The 21,816-nt window shown below is 50.9% G+C and overlaps 1 protein-coding gene across 1 annotated transcript in view; it reads left to right on the plus strand.

The window, feature by feature from the left end:
* Nucleotides 1–5,695: 5,695 nt before the first annotated feature.
* Nucleotides 5,696–21,816, plus strand: part of LOC139247067 (cell surface glycoprotein 1-like) — a 47,615-nt gene continuing 31,494 nt past the window's right edge. The window contains exon 1 of the mRNA XM_070871483.1: nt 5,696–5,855. Within this exon, the coding sequence (XP_070727584.1) occupies nt 5,696–5,855 (160 nt within the window). The remainder of the gene's footprint in view (nt 5,856–21,816) is intronic.

Raw genomic sequence — 21,816 nt, forward strand, 5'->3', positions numbered from 1 at the left:
TATCTCCAACAAGCGAGAGTCTAACCACCGCCTCTTGACATTCAAAGGCATTACCATCGCCAAATCCCTCACCATCAACATCCTGGGGGTCACCATTGACCAGAAACTTAACTGGACCAGGCACATAAATACTGTGGCAACAAGAGCAGGTCAGAGGCTGGGTATTGTGCGGTGAATGTCTCACCTCCTGACTCCCCAAAGCCTCTCCACCATCTACAAGGCACAAGTCAGGAGTGTGATGGAATACTCTCCACTTGCCTGGATGAGTTGCAGCTCCAACAAACACTCGAAGCTCAACACCATCCAGGACAAAGCAGCCGCTTGATCGACACGCTACCCACCACCTTCAACACTCACTCCCTCCACCACCGGCGCACCGTGGCTGCAGTGTGCACCATCTACAAGATGCACTGCAGCAACTCGCCAAGGCTTCTTCGGCAGCACCTCCCAAACCCGCGACCTCTACCACCTAGAAGGACAAGGGCAGCAGGCGCATGGGAACACCACCACCTCCACGTTCCCCTCCCAGTCACACACCATCCTGACTTGGAAATATATCGCCGTTCCTTAATTGCTGCTGGGTGAAAATCCTGGAACTCCCTCACTAACAGCACTGTGGGGACTGCAGCAGTTCAAGAAATCGGCTCACCACCATCTTCTCGAGGGCAACTGGGGATGGGTAATAAATGCCGGCTTTGTCAGCGATGCCCATGTCCCGTGAACAAATTTAAAAAAAATTGATCTTGCACCAATTGTCGTTTGCGAAAGAGAGTTCCAAACTTCAACCCCCCTTTGTGCGTAGAAGTGTTTCCCAATTTCACTCCTGAAAGGTCTGGCTCTAATTTTTATGCCCCCCTAGTCCTAGACTCCCCAACCAGCGGGAATAGTTTCTCTCTATCTACCCTATCTGTTCCCCTTAATATCCTGAGAACTTTGATCAAATCACCCCTTAACCTTCTAAATTCTAGGGAATACAACCCTAATTTGTGTAATCTCTCCTCATAATCTAACCCTTGGAGTCTGGGTATCGTCCTGGTAAACCTACGCTGCACTCCCTCCCTAAGGTGTGGGGCCCCGAACTGCTCACAGTGCTCCAGGTGGGGTCTAACCAGGGCTTTGTACAGCTGCAGTATAATGTCTATCCCCTTGTGTTCTAGTTCTCTGGATATAAAGGCCTTTGGCCTTTTTGAGTGAAGTCGGGGCCCAGGAGTGAGGTCGGGGCCCAGGAGTGAGGTCGGGGCCCAGGAGTGAGGTCAGGGCCCAGGAGTGAGGTCAGGGCCCAGGAGTGAGGTCAGGGGCCAGGAGTGAGGTCAGGTCCCAGGAGTGAGGTCGGGGCCAGGAGTGAGGTCAGGTCCCAGGAGTGAGGTCAGGGGCCAGGAGTGAGGTCAGCGGCCAGGAATGAGGTCGGAGCCCAGGAGCGAGGTCAGGTCCCAGGAGTGAGGTCAGGTCCCAGGAGTGAGGTCAGGTCCCAGGAGTGAGGTCAGGTCCCAGGAGTGAGGTCAGGGGCCAGGAGTAAGGTCGGAGCCCAGGAGTGAGGTCAGGTCCCAGGAGTGAGGTCAGGTCCCAGGAGTGAGGTCAGGATCCAGGAGTGAGGTCAGGGGCCAGGAGTGAGGTCGGAGCCCAGGAGTGAGGTCAGGTCCCAGGAGTGAGGTTAGGTCCCAGGAGTGAGGTCAGGATCCAGGAGTGAGGTCAGGATCCAGGAGTGAGGTCGAGGCCCAGGAGTGAGGTCGGGGCCCAGGAGTGAAGTCGGGACCCAGGAGCAAGGTCGGGGCCGAGAAGTGAGGTCAGGGCCCAGGAGTGAGGTCAGGGGCCAGGAGTGAGGTCAGGTCCCAGGAGTGACGTTGGGGCCAGGAGTGAGGTCAGGTCCCAGGAGTGAGGTCAGGGGCCAGGAGAGAGGTCGGGGCCCAGGAGCGAGGTCGGGGCCCAGGAGTGAGGTCGGGGCCCAGGAGTGAGGTCAGGTCCCAGGAGTGAGGTCAGGTCCCAGGAGTGAGGTCAGGGCCCAGGAGTGAGGTCGGAGCCCAGGAGTGAGGTCAGGTCCCAGGAGCGAGGTCAGGGGCCAGGAGTGAGGTCGGAGCCCAGGAGTGAGGTCAGGGGCCAGGAGTGAGGTCAGGTCCCAGGAGCGAGGTCGAGGCCCAGGAGTGAGGTCGGAGCCCAGGAGTGAGGTCAGGGCCCAGGAGTGAGGTCAGGGCCAGGAGTGAGGTCAGGTCCCAGGAGTGACGTTGGGGCCAGGAGTGAGGTCAGGTCCCAGGAGTGAGGTCAGGGCCCAGGAGTGAGGTCGGAGCAAAGGAGTGAGGTCAGGTCCCAGGAGCGAGGTCAGGGGCCAGGAGTGAGGTCGGGGCCCAGGAGTGAGGTCGGAGCCCAGGAGTGAAGTCGGGGCCCAGGAGTGAGGTCAGGTCCCAGGAGTGAGGTCAGGGCCCAGGAGTGAGGTCAGGTCCCAGGAGTGAGGTCAGGACCCAGGAGTGAGGTCAGGTCCCAGGAGTGAGGTCAGGTCCCAGGAGTGAGGTCAGGACCCAGGAGTGAGGTCAGGGCCCAGGAGTGAGGTCGGGGCCCAGGAGTGAGGTCAGGGCCCACGAGTGAGGTCGGGGCCCACGAGTGAGGTCAGGGCCCAGGAGTGAGGCTGAGACCCAGGAGTGAGATCGAGGCCCAGGAGTGAGGCTGAGACCCAGGAGTGAGGTCAGGTCCCAGGAGTGAGATCGGGGCCCAGGAGTGAGGTCAGGGCCCAGGAGTGAGGTCAGGGCCCAGGAGTGAGGTCAGGGCCCAGGAGTGAGGCCGAGACCCAGGAGTGAGGTCAGGTCCCAGGAGTGAGGTCAGGGCCCAGGAGTGAGGCTGAGACCCAGGAGTGAGGTCGGGGCCCAGGAGTGAGGTCAGGGCCCAGGAGTGAGGTCAGGGCCCAGGAGTGAGGCTGAGACCCAGGAGTGAGGTCGGGGCCCAGGAGTGAGGCTGAGACCCAGGAGTGAGGTCAGGTCCCAGGAGTGAGGTCGGGGCCCAGGAGTGAGGCTGAGACCCAGGAGTGAGGTCGGGGCCCAGGAGTGAGGCTGAGACCCAGGAGTGAGGTCAGGGCCCAGGAGTGAGGTCGGGGCCCAGGAGTGAGGTCGGAGCCCAGGAGTGAGGTCGGGGCCCAGGAGTGAGTTCGGGGCCCAGGAGTGAGGTCGAGAACCAGGAGTGAGGTCGGGGCCCAGGAGTGAGGTCAGGTCCCAGGAGTGAGGTCAGGGGCCAGGAGTGAGGTCAGGTCCCAGGAGTGAGGTCAGGTCCCAGGAGTGAGGTCGAGGCCCAGGAGTGAGGTCGAGACCCAGGAGTGAGGTCAGGTCCCAGGAGTGAGGTCGAGACCCAGGAGTGAGGTCAGGTCCCAGGAGTGAGGTTAGGTCCCAGGAGTGAGGTCGGGGCCCAGGAGTGAGGTCGGGGCCCAGGAGTGAGGTCAGGGGCCAGGAGTGAGGTCAGGTCCCAGGAGTGAGGTCAGGTCCCAGGAGTGAGGTCGAGGCCCAGGAGTGAGGTCAGGGCCCAGGAGTGATGTTGGAGCCCAGGAGTGAGGTCGGGGCCCAGGAGTGAGGTCAGGTCCCAGGAGTGAGGTCAGGTTCCAGGAGTGAGGTCAGGTCCCAGGAGTGAGGTCGGGGCCCAGGAGTGAGGTCGGGGCCCAGGAGTGAGGCTGAGACCCAGGAGTGAGGTCGGAGCCCAGGAGTGAGGCTGAGACCCAGGAGTGAGGTCGGGACCCAGGAGTGAGGTCAGGACCCAGGAGTGAGCCTGAGACCCAGGAGTGAGGTCAGGTCCCAGGAGTGAGGTCAGGTCCCAGGAGTGAGGTCGAGGCCCAGGAGTGAGGTCGAGACCCAGGAGTGAGGTCAGGTCCCAGGAGTGAGGTCGGGGCCCAGGAGTGAGGTCGGGGCCCAGGAGTGAGGTCAGGGGCCAGGAGTGAGGTCAGGTCCCAGGAGTGAGGTCGAGGCCCAGGAGTGAGGTCGAGGCCCAGGAGTGAGGTCGAGGCCCAGGAGTGAGGTCAGGTCCCAGGAGTGAGGTCAGGTCCCAGGAGTGAGGTCGGGACCCAGGAGTGAGGTCAGGACCCAGGAGTGAGGCTGAGACCCAGGAGTGAGGTCAGGTCCCAGGAGTGAGGTCGGGGCCCAGGAGTGAGGTCAGGTCCCAGGAGTAAGGTCAGGTCCCAGGAGTGAGGTCGGGGCCCAGGAGTGAGGTCGGGGCCCAGGAGTGAGGCTGAGACCCAGGAGTGAGGTCGGGACCCAGGAGTGAGGTCGGAGCCCAGGAGTGAGGCTGAGACCTTGGAGTGAGGTCAGGACCCAGGAGTGAGGTCGGAGCCCAGGAGTGAGGCTGAGACCCAGGAGTGAGGTCAGGTCCCAGGAGTGAGGTCGGGGCCCAGGAGTGAGGTCAGGACCCAGGAGTGAGGTCGGAGCCCAGGAGTGAGGCTGAGACCCAGGAGTGAGATCGAGGCCCAGGAGTGAGGTCAGGTCCCAGGAGTGAGGCTGAGACCCAGGAGTGAGATCGAGGCCCAGGAGTGAGGTCGGGGCCAGGAGTGAGGCTGAGACCTTGGAGTGAGGTCAGGACCCAGGAGTGAGGTCGGAGCCCAGGAGTGAGGCTGAGACCCAGGAGTGAGATCGAGGCCCAGGAGTGAGGTCGGGGCCCAGGAGTGAGGCTGAGACCCAGGAGTGAGGCTGAGACCCAGGAGTGAGGCTGAGACCCAGGAGTGAGATCGAGGCCCAGGAGTGAGGTCAGGTCCCAGGAGTGAGGTCAGGTCCCAGGAGTGAGGTCGAGACCCAGGAGTGAGGCTGAGACCCAGGAGTGAGGCTGAGACCCAGGAGTGAGGCTGAGACCCAGGAGTGAGATCGAGGCCCAGGAGTGAGGTCAGGTCCCAGGAGTGAGGTCAGGACCCAGGAGTGAGGCTGAGACCCAGGAGTGGGGTCGGGGCCCAGGAGTGAGGTCAGGTCCCAGGAGTGAGGTCGAGACCCAGGAGTGAGGCTGAGACCCAGGAGTGAGGCTGAGACCCAGGAGTGAGGCTGAGACCCAGGAGTGAGATCGAGGCCCAGGAGTGAGGTCAGGTCCCAGGAGTGAGGTCAGGACCCAGGAGTGAGGCTGAGACCCAGGAGTGAGGTCGGGGCCCAGGAGTGAGGCTGAGACCCAGGAGTGAGGCTGAGACCCAGGAGTGAGGCTGAGACCCAGGAGTGAGGCTGAGACCCAGGAGTGAGATCGAGGCCCAGGAGTGAGGTCAGGTCCCAGGAGTGAGGTCAGGACCCAGGAGTGAGGCTGAGACCCAGGAGTGAGGTCGGGGCCCAGGAGTGAGGCTGAGACCCAGGAGTGAGGCTGAGACCCAGGAGTGAGATCGAGGCCCAGGAGTGAGGTCGGGGCCCAGGAGTGAGGTCGGGGCCCAGGAGTGGCACAGCATAGACCAACAGCACGGTTGAGGCCCCGGGAAGGTGCAGCACGGGCCAACAGCAAGGTCAGGAGGCCTACACTGCACCCTATGAAACCCAGGAGAGAGGACCTGCTGGAAGGAGGGAGAAGGACAGTAGGAGTATGTGTGTGTGAGTGTACTAGGCCCATGCAGTGGAGCCTGGTCTCCAGTGGTCTTGGACCCCCTTGCCACTGGACCAAGACCTTGCTCTGTCAAGCCCATGTGGTAGCTGGTGTGCAATGCCCACCCTCCATTAAAAGAATTCACGCACTGGCATCTTCCACCCTTCAAATGAAGTTCAGGACCCTCATGGACAACCCTAACAGCGACAGGCCGGAACGCCGCACCGCTATCATTGCCCGAGAACTGAGACGACTTGACATCGACATCGCCGCCCTAAGCGAGAGCCGGCAGGCAGGGGAAGGCCAGCTCAAAGAACAAGGTGGTGGTTACACCACTTTCTGGAAAGGTAAACCAGAAGATGCACACCGCCTCCATGGGGTCGGCTTTGCCATAAAAAATTAGTTAGCTGGCTGTCTGAGACTCCCCTTGCGGGATAAACGAATGCCTCATGATTCTTCGGCTCACCCTAGCCTGGAACCAGTGTGCTACGGTCTTCAGGGCATACACCCCAACACTGGAAGCAAAGAGGAATTCTACTCCAGTCCCGAACAATCCCTGTCCCGAGTCCCAACAGGCAACAAGCTGATCCTCCTCAGCGACTTCAACGCCAGGGTCGGTAAGGACACAGACCTCTGGGGAGGCATGATCGGCAGAGAGGGGGCAGGGAAAACCTACTCCAACGGTACCCTGCTCCTGACAAAATGCCGAGAGCACGGCCTTGTCATAACCAACACCTTGTTCCGACAGAGGGACAAGTACAAGGCATCATGGCCACACCCTCGCTCCAAACACTGGCATCTGCTAGTCTGAGCGAGGGACCACAAGGACGTGCGCATCACCCGCGCCATGACAGGAGCTGACGACTGCTGGACGGACCACCATCTAATCCGCTCTGTCATCTCCATCAATGTAGTCCCAAAACAGTGGCGGCAACAGAAACAATGCTGCAGGAAAATCAACGCTGGAGCACTCAAAGACCCTGCTAAGAAAGCTCTATTCAGCCAGCGCCTCACTGCCAACTTGACGACTCCCAGACACACAGAGTGTCCACAGCACCTGGTCCGCCCTCAAGGCGTTCATAATCAGCACCTGTGAAGAGACGTTCAGTCACTCGACCAGGAAACACCAAGACTGGTTCGATGAGAACGAGCAGCAGATCTAGGAGCTAATAAGCCGCAAGCGCAAGGCATTCTTGGACTGGAAACAGCAACACAACTCGAGAGCAAGAAAGCAGCTCTACAGCATCTGAAGGCCAGGGTCCAACAAAACACTTGCGACCTAAAGAACAGAGGGAGGGTGCAGAAAGAGCAGGAGATCCAGCAACTAGCTGACAACCATGACGTGCGAGGATTCTTCAGCACAGTCAAGACTACGTACGGCCCAAGCACTCAAGGCCTGCCCCACAGCTGGCCAAGAATGGAGAGGTATTCATCAAGGACAGAGAGGCAGTCAGTGCCCGCTGGAAGGAGCACTTCGAAGATCTCCTTAACCGAGACTGTGACTTCGACGCGAGTGTCCTCAACTCCATCCCGCAGCATGCTACCCACCACCATCTCGGCACAACCCCAGCCCGGCATGAGGTAGAAAAGGTCATCCGACAACTGTAGTACAACAAGGCCTCAGGGGTAGATGGAATCCCCGCCAAAGCACTAAAACATGGTGGAGAAGCACTATTGGTGCAAATATATGATTTCATTTCACTTATCTGCAAGGAAGAGAGCATCTCAGAGACACGGTAATCGTGACCCTCTTCAAGAAAGGCGACAAGTCGATTGCGGTAATTGGAGGAGTTTCCCTGCTATCTGCCACAGGGAAAGTCATCGCAAGAATCCTCGTCAATCGCCTTCTCCCAGTGGCTGAAGAGCTCCTCCCAGAGTCACAATGGACATGATCTTCACCATGCGGCAAATCCAAGAGAAATGCAGGGAACAGCACCAATCCCTGTACATGGCCTTTGACCTCACAAAGGCCTTCGACACTGTCAACTGTGAGGGATTGTGGAGCATTCTCCTCAAATTCAGCCCTCAAAAGTTCATCACCATCAGCCGCCTGCTTCTCGATGACATGCTGTCAAGCCCGTGTGCAACAGCCACCCCACGTTAAAAGAATTCACACACAGGCATCTTCCACCGCTCTGTGATAGAGACTGTAGTTCACGCATCGGACTCATCAGTTACCTGATAACTCATTTTTTGTGTGGAAGCAAGTCATCCTCGACTCCGAGGGACTGCCTCAGAGGATCAAAATAAACCGTGAGGAACAGGATCAGGAAAACTGCACCATCACAAACCGGATCCGTATATTGAAATAAACAGTGAGAAGCCATGAAAATAACATTCTGGATTGGTCGTGCTGCAATTGTCAGCAAACATTAGAAGACCAAAGTTATTGGCCCAGAAATGCTGGCCTCCCCGGGTCTGTACATAGTGTCTACGGACCGGGAAGGCATTGGAAAAGCCGTTTTTTGGCGCACAATGCGCATGTGCTGAAAACCGGCTTTTCCAATCTGTCAAGTTTCTGGCTTGACAGATCCTCCGCAGATCGGGAGCAAGGACACTTGTAGATTTATCCATATCTTACCCGCCAAATGTGCTCAAAACTCACGCACCTGATAGAAGCAGGCAGATAGCCGACTGTTTTAAAACACACAAAAGCATTGTTAAATAAAATTTTAAAGACACACGTTATTGTTTAAAAACCCTCCCCACTACGGTAACCTTTATTTTAAACCATAATTTTTTTAACTTTTTTAAAAATCGGAAAAATACATATTTTTAAAATACGTAAATAACTTTAATTTAAATGAATAAAAGTATGTTGTGCATTTTTTCTATCTTTTATTATTGGTTATTAGTGTTGGGGAGATATAATAATACCAACTTACGGAGTTGCCATTATTGTGAATGAGAATATACTGTACCTGATTGGCTGCCCAGAGCCATGTGACTCCAGCACTGCACAGCACGTGTCCTGACATGCACGCACTGCGATGTGCAGTCAGGGGAGGCCTCGGGACCGGGAACTCGCGTGAGCGCAGCAGGAACAGGTAGGTGCGCAGTTACTCCAGTTATACAGGGCCTTGGTGAGACCCCACCTGGAGTATTGTGCAGTTTGGGTCTCCTTACCTAAGGAAGGATATACTTGCCATAGAGGGAGAGCAGCGAAGGTTCACCAGACTGATTCCTGGGATGGCAGGACTGCCGTACGAGGAGAGATTGGGTCGACTGGGCCTGTATTCACTAGAGTTTAGAAGAATGAGAGGGGATCTCACTGAAACGTATAAAACTCTGACTGGGTTGGACAGACTGGATGTGGGGAGGATATTTCCCCGGGGCTGGGAAATCTAGAACAAGGGGTCACAGTCTCAGGATGCGGGGTAGGGAATTTAGGACGGAGATGAGGAGAAATGTTTTCACTCAGAGGGTGGTGAACCTGTGGAATTCTCTACCACAGAAGGCTGTGGAGGCCAGTCACTGAATATAGGTAGATTTCTAGATACAAAATGCATCAAGGGGTATGGGGGGAAAGCGGGAATATGGTGTTGAGATAGAGGATCAGCCCATGATCATATTGAACGGTGGGCCAAATAGCCGACGACTGCTCCTATTTTCTATGCTTTTATTCCAGTCGAACGGAAGGAAAAACCGGGATTTCTGGGCCAATGTTGGATAAATGCAGTGGTAACCAGAAAAGGAACTGTGCATATTTTGTAGTGTAGTTAGATATGATACATTTGTAATTAATAGTTTTGATTAACTATTAGTTGGTGCAGTTTTAGTTTTATTTATTGGGACAATACTGGATGTTGCCACTAGACGGGAGTAGAGAGCAATGGTCCTGTCGCAGTTACTGTGAACTGCTCACATTTCCCAACACTGACACAACCCTCTCCGAGACCATCAGGACAGTTTCACCCAATAGTACTCACTTCTCCAGCTCCTTCTGTTAGTTCATTAACTCTAAAGCCCTCAATTTGTTCTTTAAAATGCTTATTGCACTATAAATGAAATCATCATCATCATAGGCAGTCCCTCGGAATCGAGGAAACATAGAAACATAGAAAATAGGTGCAGGAGTAGGCCATTCGGCCCTTCGAGCCTGCACCGCCATTCAATAAGATCATGGCTGATCATTCCCTCAGTACCCCTTTCCTGCTTTCTCTCCATACCCCTTGATCCCTTTAGCCATAAGGGCCACATCTAACTCCCTCTTGAATATATCCAATGAACTGGTCTCAACAACTCTCTGCAGCAGGGAATTCCACAGGTTAACAACTCTCTGAGTGAAGAAGTTTCTCCTCATCTCAGTCCTAAATGGCCTACCCCTTATCCTAAGACTGTGTCTCCTGGTTCTGGACTTCCCCAACATCGGGAACTTTCTTCCTGCATCTAACCTGTCCAGTCCCGTCAGAATTTTATATGTTTCTATGAGATCCCCTCTCATTCTTCTAAACTCCAGTGTATAAAGGCCCAGTTGATCCAGTCTCTCCTCATATGACAGCCCGGCCATCCCTGGAATCAGTCTGGTGAACCTTCGCTGCACTCCCTCAATCGCAAGAACGTCCTTCCTCAGACTTGCTTCCACTCTAAAAATGGATCCTTAGGTGACTGAACAGTCCAATATGAGAGCCACAGTCCCTGTCACACGTGGGACAGATAGTCATTGAGGGAAGGGGTGGGGAGTCTGGTTTGCCGCATGCTCTTTCCGCTGCCTGAGCTTGTTATCTGCATGCTCTCGGCGCCCTCCTGGATACACTTCCTCCACTTAGGGCGGTCTTTGGCCAGGGACTTGCAGGTGTCGGTGGGGATGTTGCACTTCATCAGGGAGGCTTTGAGGGTGTCCTTGCAACGTTTCCTCTGCCCACATTTGGCTCGTTTGCCGTGGACGAGTTCCGAGTAGAGCGCTTGCTTTGGGAGTCTCGTGTCTGGCATGTGAACAATGTGGCCTGCCCAGCAGAAGTGATCAAGTGTGGTCAGTGCTTCAATGCTGGGGATGTTGGCCTGGTCGAGGACACTAACGTTGGTGCGTCTGTCCTCCCAGGGGATTTGTAGGATCTTGCGGAGACATCGTTGGTGGTATTGCTCCATGGTCCATGTCTCTGAGCCATACAGGAGGATGGGTATTACTACAGCCCTGTAGACCATGAACTTGGGGGCTGGTTTGAGGGCCTAGTCTTCAAACACTTTTCCTCAGGCGGTCGAAGGCTGCACTGGCGCACTGGAGACGGTGTTGGATCTCGTCGTCAATATCTGCTCTTCATGAAAAGAGGCTCCCAAGGTATGGAAAATGGTCCAAGTTAGATATGATATATTTGTAATTAATAGTTTTGATTAACTATTAGTTGGTGCAGTTTTAGTTTTATTTATTGGGACAATACTGGATGTTGCCACTAGACGGGAGTAGAGAGCAATGGTCCTGTCGCAGTTACTGTGAACTGCTCACATTTCCCAACACTGACACAACCCTCTCCGAGACCATCAGGACAGTTTCACCCAATAGTACTCACTTCTCCAGCTCCTTCTGTTAGTTCATTAACTCTAAAGCCCTCAATTTGTTCTTTAAAATGCTTATTGCACTATAAATAAAAATATTGTTCAGTGATTTGCATTCTTCTAGCCGTATGAGCAAAGTGGGAGGAGATGGTGGATTGAGTCATAGGGAGAACAGAAGCGGAGCGAGGGGGCAGTGAGACGCTGATGGTGGAGCCAGTGATCAAGGTAAGTCCGTGAGCAGGACAAGGATGGAGGCCATATGTAGGGGATCAGGACAGACTGGGCCTGGTGGAAGCAGACCCGAGACTGGGATGGTGATGCAAGGGTGAATGAAGCAACAGGCTGAAGAGTAACTGAAGAGAGGGGCCACTGGAGGCAGAGTGGTATGCCCAAAGACTACAGAATTGAAAGTTTAAAAATAAACTCTTTACAATGCAAACCTAGAGAAAGATTTTGGTCTGAGGAGGGGCAGCAGGGAAAGCTAGCCCCACCGAAACTGGACAATTTAACATTGGCTGAGGCATAGAATACAAGAGCAGGGAGGTTATGCTTAAATTGTATAATACTTTGGTTAGGCCACAGCTGGAGTACTGCGTGAAGTTCTGGTCGCCGTATTATAGGAACAATGTGATCGCACTAGAGAGGGCGCAGAGGAGATTTACTAGGATGCTGCCTGGAATAGAGAATCTTAGTTATGAGGACAGATTGGATAGGCTGGGTTTGTTCTCATTGGAACAGAGGAGGTTGAGAGGAGACCTCATTGAGGTGTACAAAATATTGAGGGTTCTGGACATAGTGGATAGTAAGGCTATATTTTCATTGGTGAAAGGGGCTATCACGAGGGGACATAGTTTTAAGGTGGTTGGTGGAAGGTTTAGAGGGGATTTGAGGGGGGCTTCTTTACGCAGAGGGTTGTGGGGATCTGGAACTCGCTGTCTGGAAGAGTGGTGGATGCAGAAACCCTCATCACATTTAAGAGATGGTTGGATGGGCACTTAAAGTGCAGTAACCTGCAGGGTTACGTACCTAGAGCTGGTAATTGGTATTAGACTGGATAATCTCTTGTTGGCCAGTGCAGACACAATGGTAAGTACTGCAGCGAATCGATTACGGCCAGGGGGATCTCCTGGACTAGTGTCGATCACCTGGATGGGTCGCAGAGAAATTTTCCTAGATTTTTTCCCCCTCTAAATTGGCCTGGGTTTTTATCTGATTTTTGCCTCTCCCAGAAAACATAGAAAATAGGTGCAGGAGTAGGCCATTCGGCCCTTCGAGCCTGCACCACCATTCAAAAAGATCATGGCTGATCATTCCCTCAGTACCCCTTTCCTGCTTTCTCTCTATACCCCTTGATCCCTTTAGCCGTAAGGACCATATCTAATTCCCAATGAACTGACATCAATAACTCTCTGCGGCAGGGAATTCCACAGGTTAACAACTCTCTGAGTGAAGAAGTTTCTCCTCATCTCAGTCCTAAATGGCCTACCCCTTATCCTTAGACTGTGTCCCCTGGTTCTGGACTTCCCCAATATCGGGAACAATCTACCTGCATCTAACCTGTCCCGTCCCGTCAGAATCTTATATGTTTCCATGAGATCCACTCTCATCCTTCTAAACTCCAAAGTATAAAGGCCCAGTTGATCAAGTCTCTCCTCATATGTCAGTCCTGCCATCCCTGGAATCAGTCTGGTGAACCTTCGGTGCACTCCCTCAATAGCAAAAACATTCTTCCTCAGATTAGGAGACCAAAACTGAACACAATATTCCAGGTGTGGCCTCACCAAGGCCCTGTACAACTGCAGTAAAACCTCCCTGCTCCTATACTCAAATCCCCTAGCTATGAAGGCCAACATACCATTTGCCTTCACCGCCTGCTGTACCTGCATGCCAACTTTCAATAACTGATGTACCATGACACCCAGGTCTCATTGCACCTCCCCTTTTCCTAATCAGCCGCCATTCAGATAATATTCTGTCTTCGCGTTTTTGCCCCCAAAGTGGATAACCTCACATTTATCCACATTATACTGCATCTGCCATGCATTTGCCCACTCACCTAACCTGTCCAAGTCACCCTGCAGCCTCCTAGCGTCCCCCTCACAGCTCACTCCGCCACCTAGTTTAGTGTCATTTGCAAACTTGGAGATATTACACTCAATTCCGTCATCTAAATCATTGATGTATATTGTAAAGAGCTGGGGTCCCAGCACTGAGCCCTGCGGCACTCCACTAGTCACTGCCTGCCATTCTGAAAATGACCCGTTTATCCCGACTCTCTGCTTCCTGTCTGCCAACCAGTTCTCTATCCTCATCAGTATATTACCCCCAATACCATGTGCTTTGATTTTGTACACCAATCTCTTGTGTGGGACCTTGTCAAAAGCCTTTTGAAAGTCCAAATATACCACATCCACTGGTTCTCCCTTGTCCACTCTGCTAGTTACATCCTCAAAAAATTCCAGAAGTTTTGTCAAGCATGATTTCCCTTTCATAAATCCATGCTGACTTGGACCGATCCTGTCACTGCTTTCCAAATGCGCTTCTATTTCATCCTTAATGATTGATTCCAACATTTTCCCCACTACTGATATCAGGCTAACCGGTCTATAATTACCCGCTTTCTCTCTCCCTCCCTTTTTAAAAAGTGGTGTTACATTAGCTACCCTCCAGTCCATAGGAACTGATCCAGAGTCGATAGATTGTTGGAAAATGATCACCAATGCATCCACTATTTCTAGGGCCACTTCCTTAAGTACTCTGTGATGCAGACTATCAGGCCCCGGGGATTTATCGGCCTTCATTCCCATCAATTTCCCCCTAACACAATTTCCCGCCTAATAAGGATATCCTTCAGTTCCTCCTTCTCACTAGACCCTCGGTCCCCTAGTGCGTCCGGAAGGTTATTTGTGTCTTCCTTTGTGAAGACAGAACCAAAGTATTTGTTCAATTGGTCTGCCATTTGTTTGTTCCCCATTATAAATTCACATGAAACTACCAGCAAGGGACCTATGCTTGTCTTCACTAATCTTTTTCTCTTCACATATCTTTAGAAGCTTTTGCAGTCAGTTTTTATGTTCCTGGCAAGCTTACTCTCATACTCTATTTTCCCCCTCCTAATTAAACCCTTTGTCCTCCTCTGCTGTATTCTAAATTTCTCCCAGTCCTCAGGTTTGCTGCTTTTTCTGCCAATTTATATGCCTCTTCCTTGGATTTAACACTATCCTTAATTTCCCTCGTTAGCCACGGTTGAGCCACCTTCCCCGTTTTATTTTTACTCCAACAGGGATGTACAATTGCTGAAGTTCATTCATGTGACCCTTAAATGTTTGCCATTGCCTATCCACCATCAACCCTTTAAGTATCATTTACTAGTCTATTCTAGCCAATTCACGCCTCAAACCATCGAAGTTACCTTTCCTTAAGTTCAGGACCCTAATTTCTGAATGAACTGTGTCACTCTCCATCTTAATAAAGAATTCTACCATCTTATGGTCACTATTCCCCAAGGGGCCTCGCACAACAAGATTGTTAATTAGTCCCTTCTCATTACACATCACCCAGTCTAGGATGGCCAACTCCCTAGTTGGTTCCTCGACATATTGGTCTAGAAAACCATCCCTAATACACTCAAGGAAATCCTCCTCCACCGTATTGCTACCAGTTTGGTTAGCACAATCAATATGTCGATTAAAGTCACCCGTGATAACTGCTGTACCTTTATTGCATGCATCCCTAATTTCTTGTTTGATGCTGTCCCCAACCTTACTACTACTGTTTGGTGGTCTGTACACAACTCCCACTAGCGTTTTCTGCTCCTTGATATTCCGTAGCTCTACCCATACCAATTACACATCATCCAAGCTAATGTCCTTTCTTACTATTGCATTAATCTCCTCTTTAACCAACAACGCTACCTCACCCCCTTTTCCTTTCTGTCTATCCTTCCTAAATGTTGAATACCCCTGGATGTTGAGTTCCCAGCCTAGGTGACCCTGGAGCCATGTCTCCGTGATGCCAATTACACCATACCCGTTAACTGCTATCTGCGCAGTTAATTCGCCCACCTTATACCGAATACTCCTCGCATTGAGGCACAGAGCCCTCAAGTTTGTCTTTCTAACACACTTTTCCCTTTTAGAATTTTGGTGTAATGTGGCCCTTTTTGCTTTTTGCCTTAGGTTTCTCTGCCCTCCAGTTTTACGTTTCTTCTTTCTATCTTTTGCTTCTGCCCCCATTCTACTTCCCTCTGTCTCCCTGCATAGGTTCCCATCCCCCTGCCATATTAGTTTACCTCCTCCCAAACAGCACTAGCAAACACTCCCCCTAGGACTCCTGCCCAGGTGTAGATCATCCGGTTTGTACTGGTCCCACCTCCCCCAGAACCGGTTCCAATGTCCCAGGAATTTGAATCCCTCCCTTATGTACCACTCCTCAAGCCACGTATTCATCTGAGCTATCCTGCGATTCCTACTCTGACTAGCACGTGGCACTGGTAGCAATCCTGAGATTACTACTTTTGAGGTCCTACTTTTTAATTTAGATCCTAGCTCTCTTTGAGATCACGTGGCTCCGGTTGGGGTGGAGTGTAGAATGTTTTAGTATAAGGGGTGTCGCAGTTGTGGTGAGGTGGACTGGTTGGGCTGGGTGCTCTTTGCCTTTTCATCATTGCTCATAGGTTTATATGTAACCTTCAGGGCTGCTGACCAAGGGCCGTGTGGCTCTTTGTCGGCCGGCGTGGACACTATGGGCAGAAATGGCCTCCTTCTGCGCTGTAAATTTCTATGTTTCTATCAACATAAGAAAATTGTGGTTAAAACATAAAGGCACTCCCACTGGTACAAGTCAGACAGAGTGGAACCCAGGGCTGCCCAGAGTGACCTCTGCTGACACCCAGCCAAAACTGAGGGAAGGGCTCAACGGTTGTGGTGGCAGAGCCTGGACAGACTGAGACCCAGAGTGGCGGAGTCGCTCCATGCAGTGTTGGAGATGCACCCAGTGCATGACAGTTTTGGAGCTTAGAATCATAGGGCCAGACTTTTGGCTTCATTGTCGGAGATTTTCTCGGCGTTATCACTGGTTTTCTGCCCGGCAAGAGTTTCCAGGTAAGTTTTTGAACATTATCGCCCACATCTGAAGTCGTCCACCGGGACCAGACCGCCCGCATGCAACAGCGAGAACAACAGCCAGGGCGTAAGTTTGGCCTCAACTGCGGAGGTCCAGATCGTCAAGAGACCCGCCCAGTAAAAGCTGCTTAAACAGAGCGGTAAGGGGGGCCCTGCAAACAAAGGCCAGTTAAAGGTTCTTTAATTATTTCTTTAAAATTTAAAATTGGCGATTAGGGTTAAAACTGTCTTGGGAATGCTTTGTACGTTTTTACTTTAATGAAAATTTTTTTTTAAGTTTTCCCCCCTCCCTAGGCCCAACTGCAGCCTCGAACTAAATTTTAGTACTTACCATCCATTCCGGTAACAATCGCCCATGGTACTAACTTTCCCCTTACCCACCAAGAAAACTGCCGATAATGAGTGTGCAATGCCCATTTTCTTACCGGGCGATTAGTTTTACTTATTTTAAACATAAAAATGGAAATTCTCGCCAGGTTTTTTGCCGAATGTTAGTGGTTTTCCTCAGCGGGCAATCGGGCATTGAGGGCCTTTATAGAAAGTCTGGCCCATCACCTTTAAAACCTCTATTAGGTCACCTCTTAACCTTCTTTGCTCCAAGGAGAATAGTCCTAACTTTTCTGACCTCTCCTGATCCCTGGTGACAGCCCTGGTAAACCTCCTCTGGACCCTTTCTGGGGCCTTTACATCTCTCTTGAAGTTTGGTGCCCAGAACTGTCCACAATACTCTCGTGATTTATAAAGTACCAGAATGATCTCTCTGCTTTTATATTCTGTGCCTCGATGAATAAACCCAAGTAACCCGTATGCTTTTTAACCACTTGCCCTGCCACCTTTAAGGATTTGTGTGTATGGACATCAAGTGCATCACTTCACAATTCTCCGCATTCAACTCTATCTGCCAATGTCCTAGGGGGAGTGTTTGCTCGTGCTGTTGGTGAGGAGTTAAACTAATATGGCAGGGGGATGGGAACCAATGCAGGGAGACAGAGGGAAACAAAAAGGAGACAAAAACAAAAGACAGGAAAGAGATGAGTAAAAGTGGAGGGCAGAGAAACCAAAGGCAAGAAACAAAAAGGGCCACTGAATATAAAAGGGCTGCAGGAGGGGTAAAAACTAAAAATCATGGTTTAAAAACTAGGATGAATACACTCTACCTAAATGCACACAGCATTAGAAATAAAGTAAATGAGTTGACGGCATAAATCATTACAAATGGGTATGATTTGGTGGTCATCACAGAGACATGGTTGCAAGGTGGCCAGGACTGGGAATTAAACATACAGGGGTATCTGACGATTCGGAAAGATAGGCAGGAAGGGAAGGGAGGTGGGGTAGCTCTGTTAATAAAGGATGATATCAGGGCAGTTGTGAGAGACGATATTGGTTCTAATGAACAAAATGTTGAATCATTGTGGGTGGAGATTAGAGATAGTAAGGGGAAAAAGGTCACTGGTCGCCATAGTTTATAGGCCCCCAAATAATAACTTCATGGTGGGGCGGGCAATAATCAAGGGAATAATGGAGGCATGTGAAAAAGGAACGGCAGTAGTTATGGGGGATTTTAACCTACATATCGATTGGTCACATCAAATCGCACAGGGTAGCCTGGAGGAGGAATTCATAGAATGCACACGGGATTGTTTCTTAGAACAGTATGGATCAGAGCCTACAAGGGAGCAAGCCATTTTGGATCTGGTCCTGTGTAACGAGATAGGAAAAATAAACAATCCCCTTGTAAAAGATCCTCTCAGAATGAGTGATCACAATATGGTTGAATTTGTAATACAGATTGAGGATGAGGAAGTTGTGTCAGAAACGAGCGTACTATGCTTAAACAAAGGGGTCTACAGTGGGATGAGGGCAGAGTTGGCTAAAGTGGACTGGAAACAAGGACTAAACGGTGGCACAATTGAGGAACAATGGAGGACTTTTAAGGAGCTCTTTCATAATGCGCAACAAAAATATATTCCAGTGAAAAAGAAGGGCGGCAAGAGAAGAGATAACCAGCCGTGGATAACCAAGGAAATAAAGGAAAGTATCAAATCAAAGACCAATGCGTATAAGGTGGCCAAGGTTAGTGGGAAACTAGAAGATTGGGAAGATTTTAAGCAACAGCAAAGAATGACTAAAAAAGCAATAAAGAAAGGGAAGATAGATTACGAAGGTAAAATTGCGCAAAACATAAAAACAGATAGTAAAAGCTTTTACAGATATATAAAACGGAAAAGAGTGACTAAAGTAAATGTTGGTCCCTTAGAAGATGAGAAGGGGGATTTAATAATGGGAAATGTGGAAATGGCTGAGACCTTAAACAATTATTTTGCTTCCGTCTTCACAGTGGAAGACACAAAAACCATGCCAAAAATTGCTGGTCATAGGAATGTGGGAAGGGAGGACCGTGAGATGATCACTATCACTAGGGGGGTAGTGCTGGACAGACTAATGGGACTGAAGGTACACAAGTCCCCTGGTCCTGATGAAATGCATCTCAGGGTATTAAAAGAGATGGCGGAAGTTATAGCAGATGCATTTGTTATAATCGACCAAAATTCTCTGGACTCTGGGGAGGTACCAGCGGATTGGAGAGCAGCTAATGTAACGTTTAAAAAAGGGGGCAGGCAAAAGGCAGGTAACTATAGGCCGGTTAGTTTAACATCTGTAGTGGGGAAAATGCTTGAAACTATCATTAAGGAAGAAATAGCGGGACATCTAGATAGGAATAGTGCAATCAAGCAGACGCAGCATGGATTCATGAAAGGGAAATCATGTTTAACTAACTTACTGGAATTCTTTGAGGATATAACGAGCATGGTAGATAGAGGTGTACCGATGGATGTGGTGTATTTAGATTTTCAAAAGGCATTCGATAAGGTGCCACACAAAAGGTTACTGCAGAAGATAAAGGTATGCGGAGTCAGAGGAAATGTATTAGCATGGATAGAGAATTGGCTGGCCAACAGAAAGCAGAGAGTCGGGATAAATGGGTCCTTTTCGGGTTGGAAATCAGTGGTTAGTGGTGTGCCACAGGGATCAGTACTGGGACCACAACTGTTTACAATATACATGGATGACCTGGAAGAGGGGACAGAGTGTAGTGTAACAAAATTTGCAGATGACACTAAGATTAGTGGGAAAGCGGGTTGTGTAGAGGACTCAGAGAGGCTGCAAGGAGATTTGGATAGGTTAAGCGAATGGGCTAAGATTGGCAGATGGAATACAATGTCGGAAAGTGTGAGGTCATCCACCTTGGGAAAAAAAACAGTAAAAGGGAATATTATTTGAATGGGGAGAAATTTCAACATGCTGCGGTGCAGAGGGACCTGGGGGTCCTTGTGCATGAATCCCAAAAAGTTAGTTTGCAGGTGCAGCAGGTAATCAGGAAGGCGAATGGAATGTTGGCCTTCATTGCGAGAGGGATGGAGTACAAAAGCAGGGAGGTCCTTCTGCAACTGTATAGGGTATTGGTGAGGCCGCACCTGGAGTACTGTGTGCAGTTTTGGTCACCTTACTTAAGGAAGGATATACTGGCTTTGGAGGGGGTACAGAGACGATTCACTAGGCTGATTCCGGAGATAAGGGGGTTACCTTATGATGATAGATTGAGTAGACTGGGTCTTTACTCGTTGGAGTTCAGAAGGATGAGGGGTGATCTTATAGAAACATTTAAAATCATGAAAGGGATAGACAAGATAGAGGCAGAGAGGTTGTTTCCACTGGTCGGGGAGACTAGAACTAGGGGGCACAGCCTCAAAATACGGGGGAGCCAATTTAAAACCGAGTTGAGAGGGAATTTCTTCTCCCAGAGGGTTGTGAATCTGTGGAATTCTCTGCCCAAGGAAGCAGTTGAGGCTAGCTCATTGAATGTATTCAAGTCACAGACAGATAAATTTTTAAGCAATAAGGGAATTAAGGGTTACGGGGAGCGGGCGGGTAAGTGGAGCTGAGTCCACGGCCAGATCAGCCATGATCTTATTGAATGGCGGAGCAGGCTTGAGGGGCTAGATGGCCTACTCCTGTTCCTAATTCTTATGTTCTTATGTTCTTATGTTCTTATGCCATGCTTCTGCCCATTTCACCATACTGTCCATGTCAGTCTGAAGCCTATAACTTTCCCCATCACTATCTACTACTTTGCCAAGTTTGGTTTCATCTGCAAACTTTATAATGCTGCTTCCTACAACCGAGCCCAGGTCGTTTATAAAAACTGCAAAAAGTAATGCCATGGGCAAGTTCCGAGTAGAGCGCTTGCTTTGGGAGTCTCGTGCCTGGCATGTGAACAATGTGGCCTGCCCAGCGGAGCTGGTCGAGTGTGGTCAGTGCTTCGATGCTGGGGATGTTGGCCTGGTCGAGGACACTAACGTTGGTGCGTCTGTCCTCCCAGGGGATTTGCAGGATCTTGCGGAGACATCGTTGGTGAAATTTCTCCAGCGACTTGAGGTGTCTACTGTACATGGTCCATGTCTCTGAGCCATACAGGAGGGCGGGTATCACTACAGCCCTGTAGACCACGAGCTTAGGGGCAGGTTTGAGGGCCTGGTCTTCAAACACTTTCCCTCAGGCAGCCGAAGGCTGCACTGGCGCACTGGAGGCAGTGTTGGATCTCATCGTCAATATCTGCTGTCGTTGAAAAGAGGCTCCCGACGTATGGGAAATGGTCCAAGTTAGATATGATATGTTTGTATTTAATAGTTTTGATTAACTATTAGTTGATACCCCGTGTGTTAATGCGAGATACCCCGCGTGTGACTGCATGATATTCTGTGTGTCACTGCCTGATATTCGGTGTGTCACTGCGTGACATCCCGTGTGTTACTTTGTGATACACCGTGTGTTCCTGCGTGATGCCCTGTGTGTTACTGCATGATGCCTAGTGTGTTCCTGCTTGATGCCCCGTGTGTCCCTGCGTGATACCCCGTGTGTCACTGCGTGATATCCCGTATGTCACTGCGTGAAATCCCGTGTGTTACTGCGTGATACCCCATCTCTGTCACTGCGTGATACCCCTTGTGTTACTGCGTGATAACCCGTGTGTCACTGCATGCTATCCTGTGTGTCACTGCGTGATATCCCTTGTGTCGCTGCGTGATATCCCGTGTGTTCCTGCGTGATATCCCGTGTGTTCCTACATGATGTCCAGTTTGTCCCTGCGTGATACCCCGTGTGTCACTGCGTAATACCCCGTGTGTTCCTGCCTGATATCGCGTGTGTTACTGACTGATATCCCGTGTGTTACTGCGTGAAATCCCGTGTGTTCCTGTGTGATATCCCGTGTGTTACTGTATGATATCCTGTGGGTTCCTGTGTGATATCCCGTGTGTTACTGTGTGATACCGTGTGTTAATGTGTGATATCCCGTGTGTTACTGTGTGCTATCCTGTGTGTTACTGTGTGATATCCTGTGTGTTACTGTGTGATATCCCGTGTGTCACTACGTGATATCCCGTGTGTCACTGCGTGATAACCCGTGTGCTACTGCATGATGCCCTCTGTGCTACTGCGTGATGCCCCGTGTGTCCCTGCGTGATACCCCGTGTGTCACTGCGTGATATCCCGTATGTCACTGCGTGATACCCGTGTGTCACTGCGTGATACCCCGAGTGTCGCTGCGTGATATCCCGTGTGTCGCTGCGTGATACCCCGTGTGTTGCTGTCCCTGCGTGATATCCTGCGTGTCCCTGCGTGACACCCC

Source organism: Pristiophorus japonicus, unplaced genomic scaffold, assembly GCF_044704955.1.
Source record: "Pristiophorus japonicus isolate sPriJap1 unplaced genomic scaffold, sPriJap1.hap1 HAP1_SCAFFOLD_253, whole genome shotgun sequence".
Lineage (NCBI taxonomy): Eukaryota > Metazoa > Chordata > Chondrichthyes > Pristiophoridae > Pristiophorus > Pristiophorus japonicus.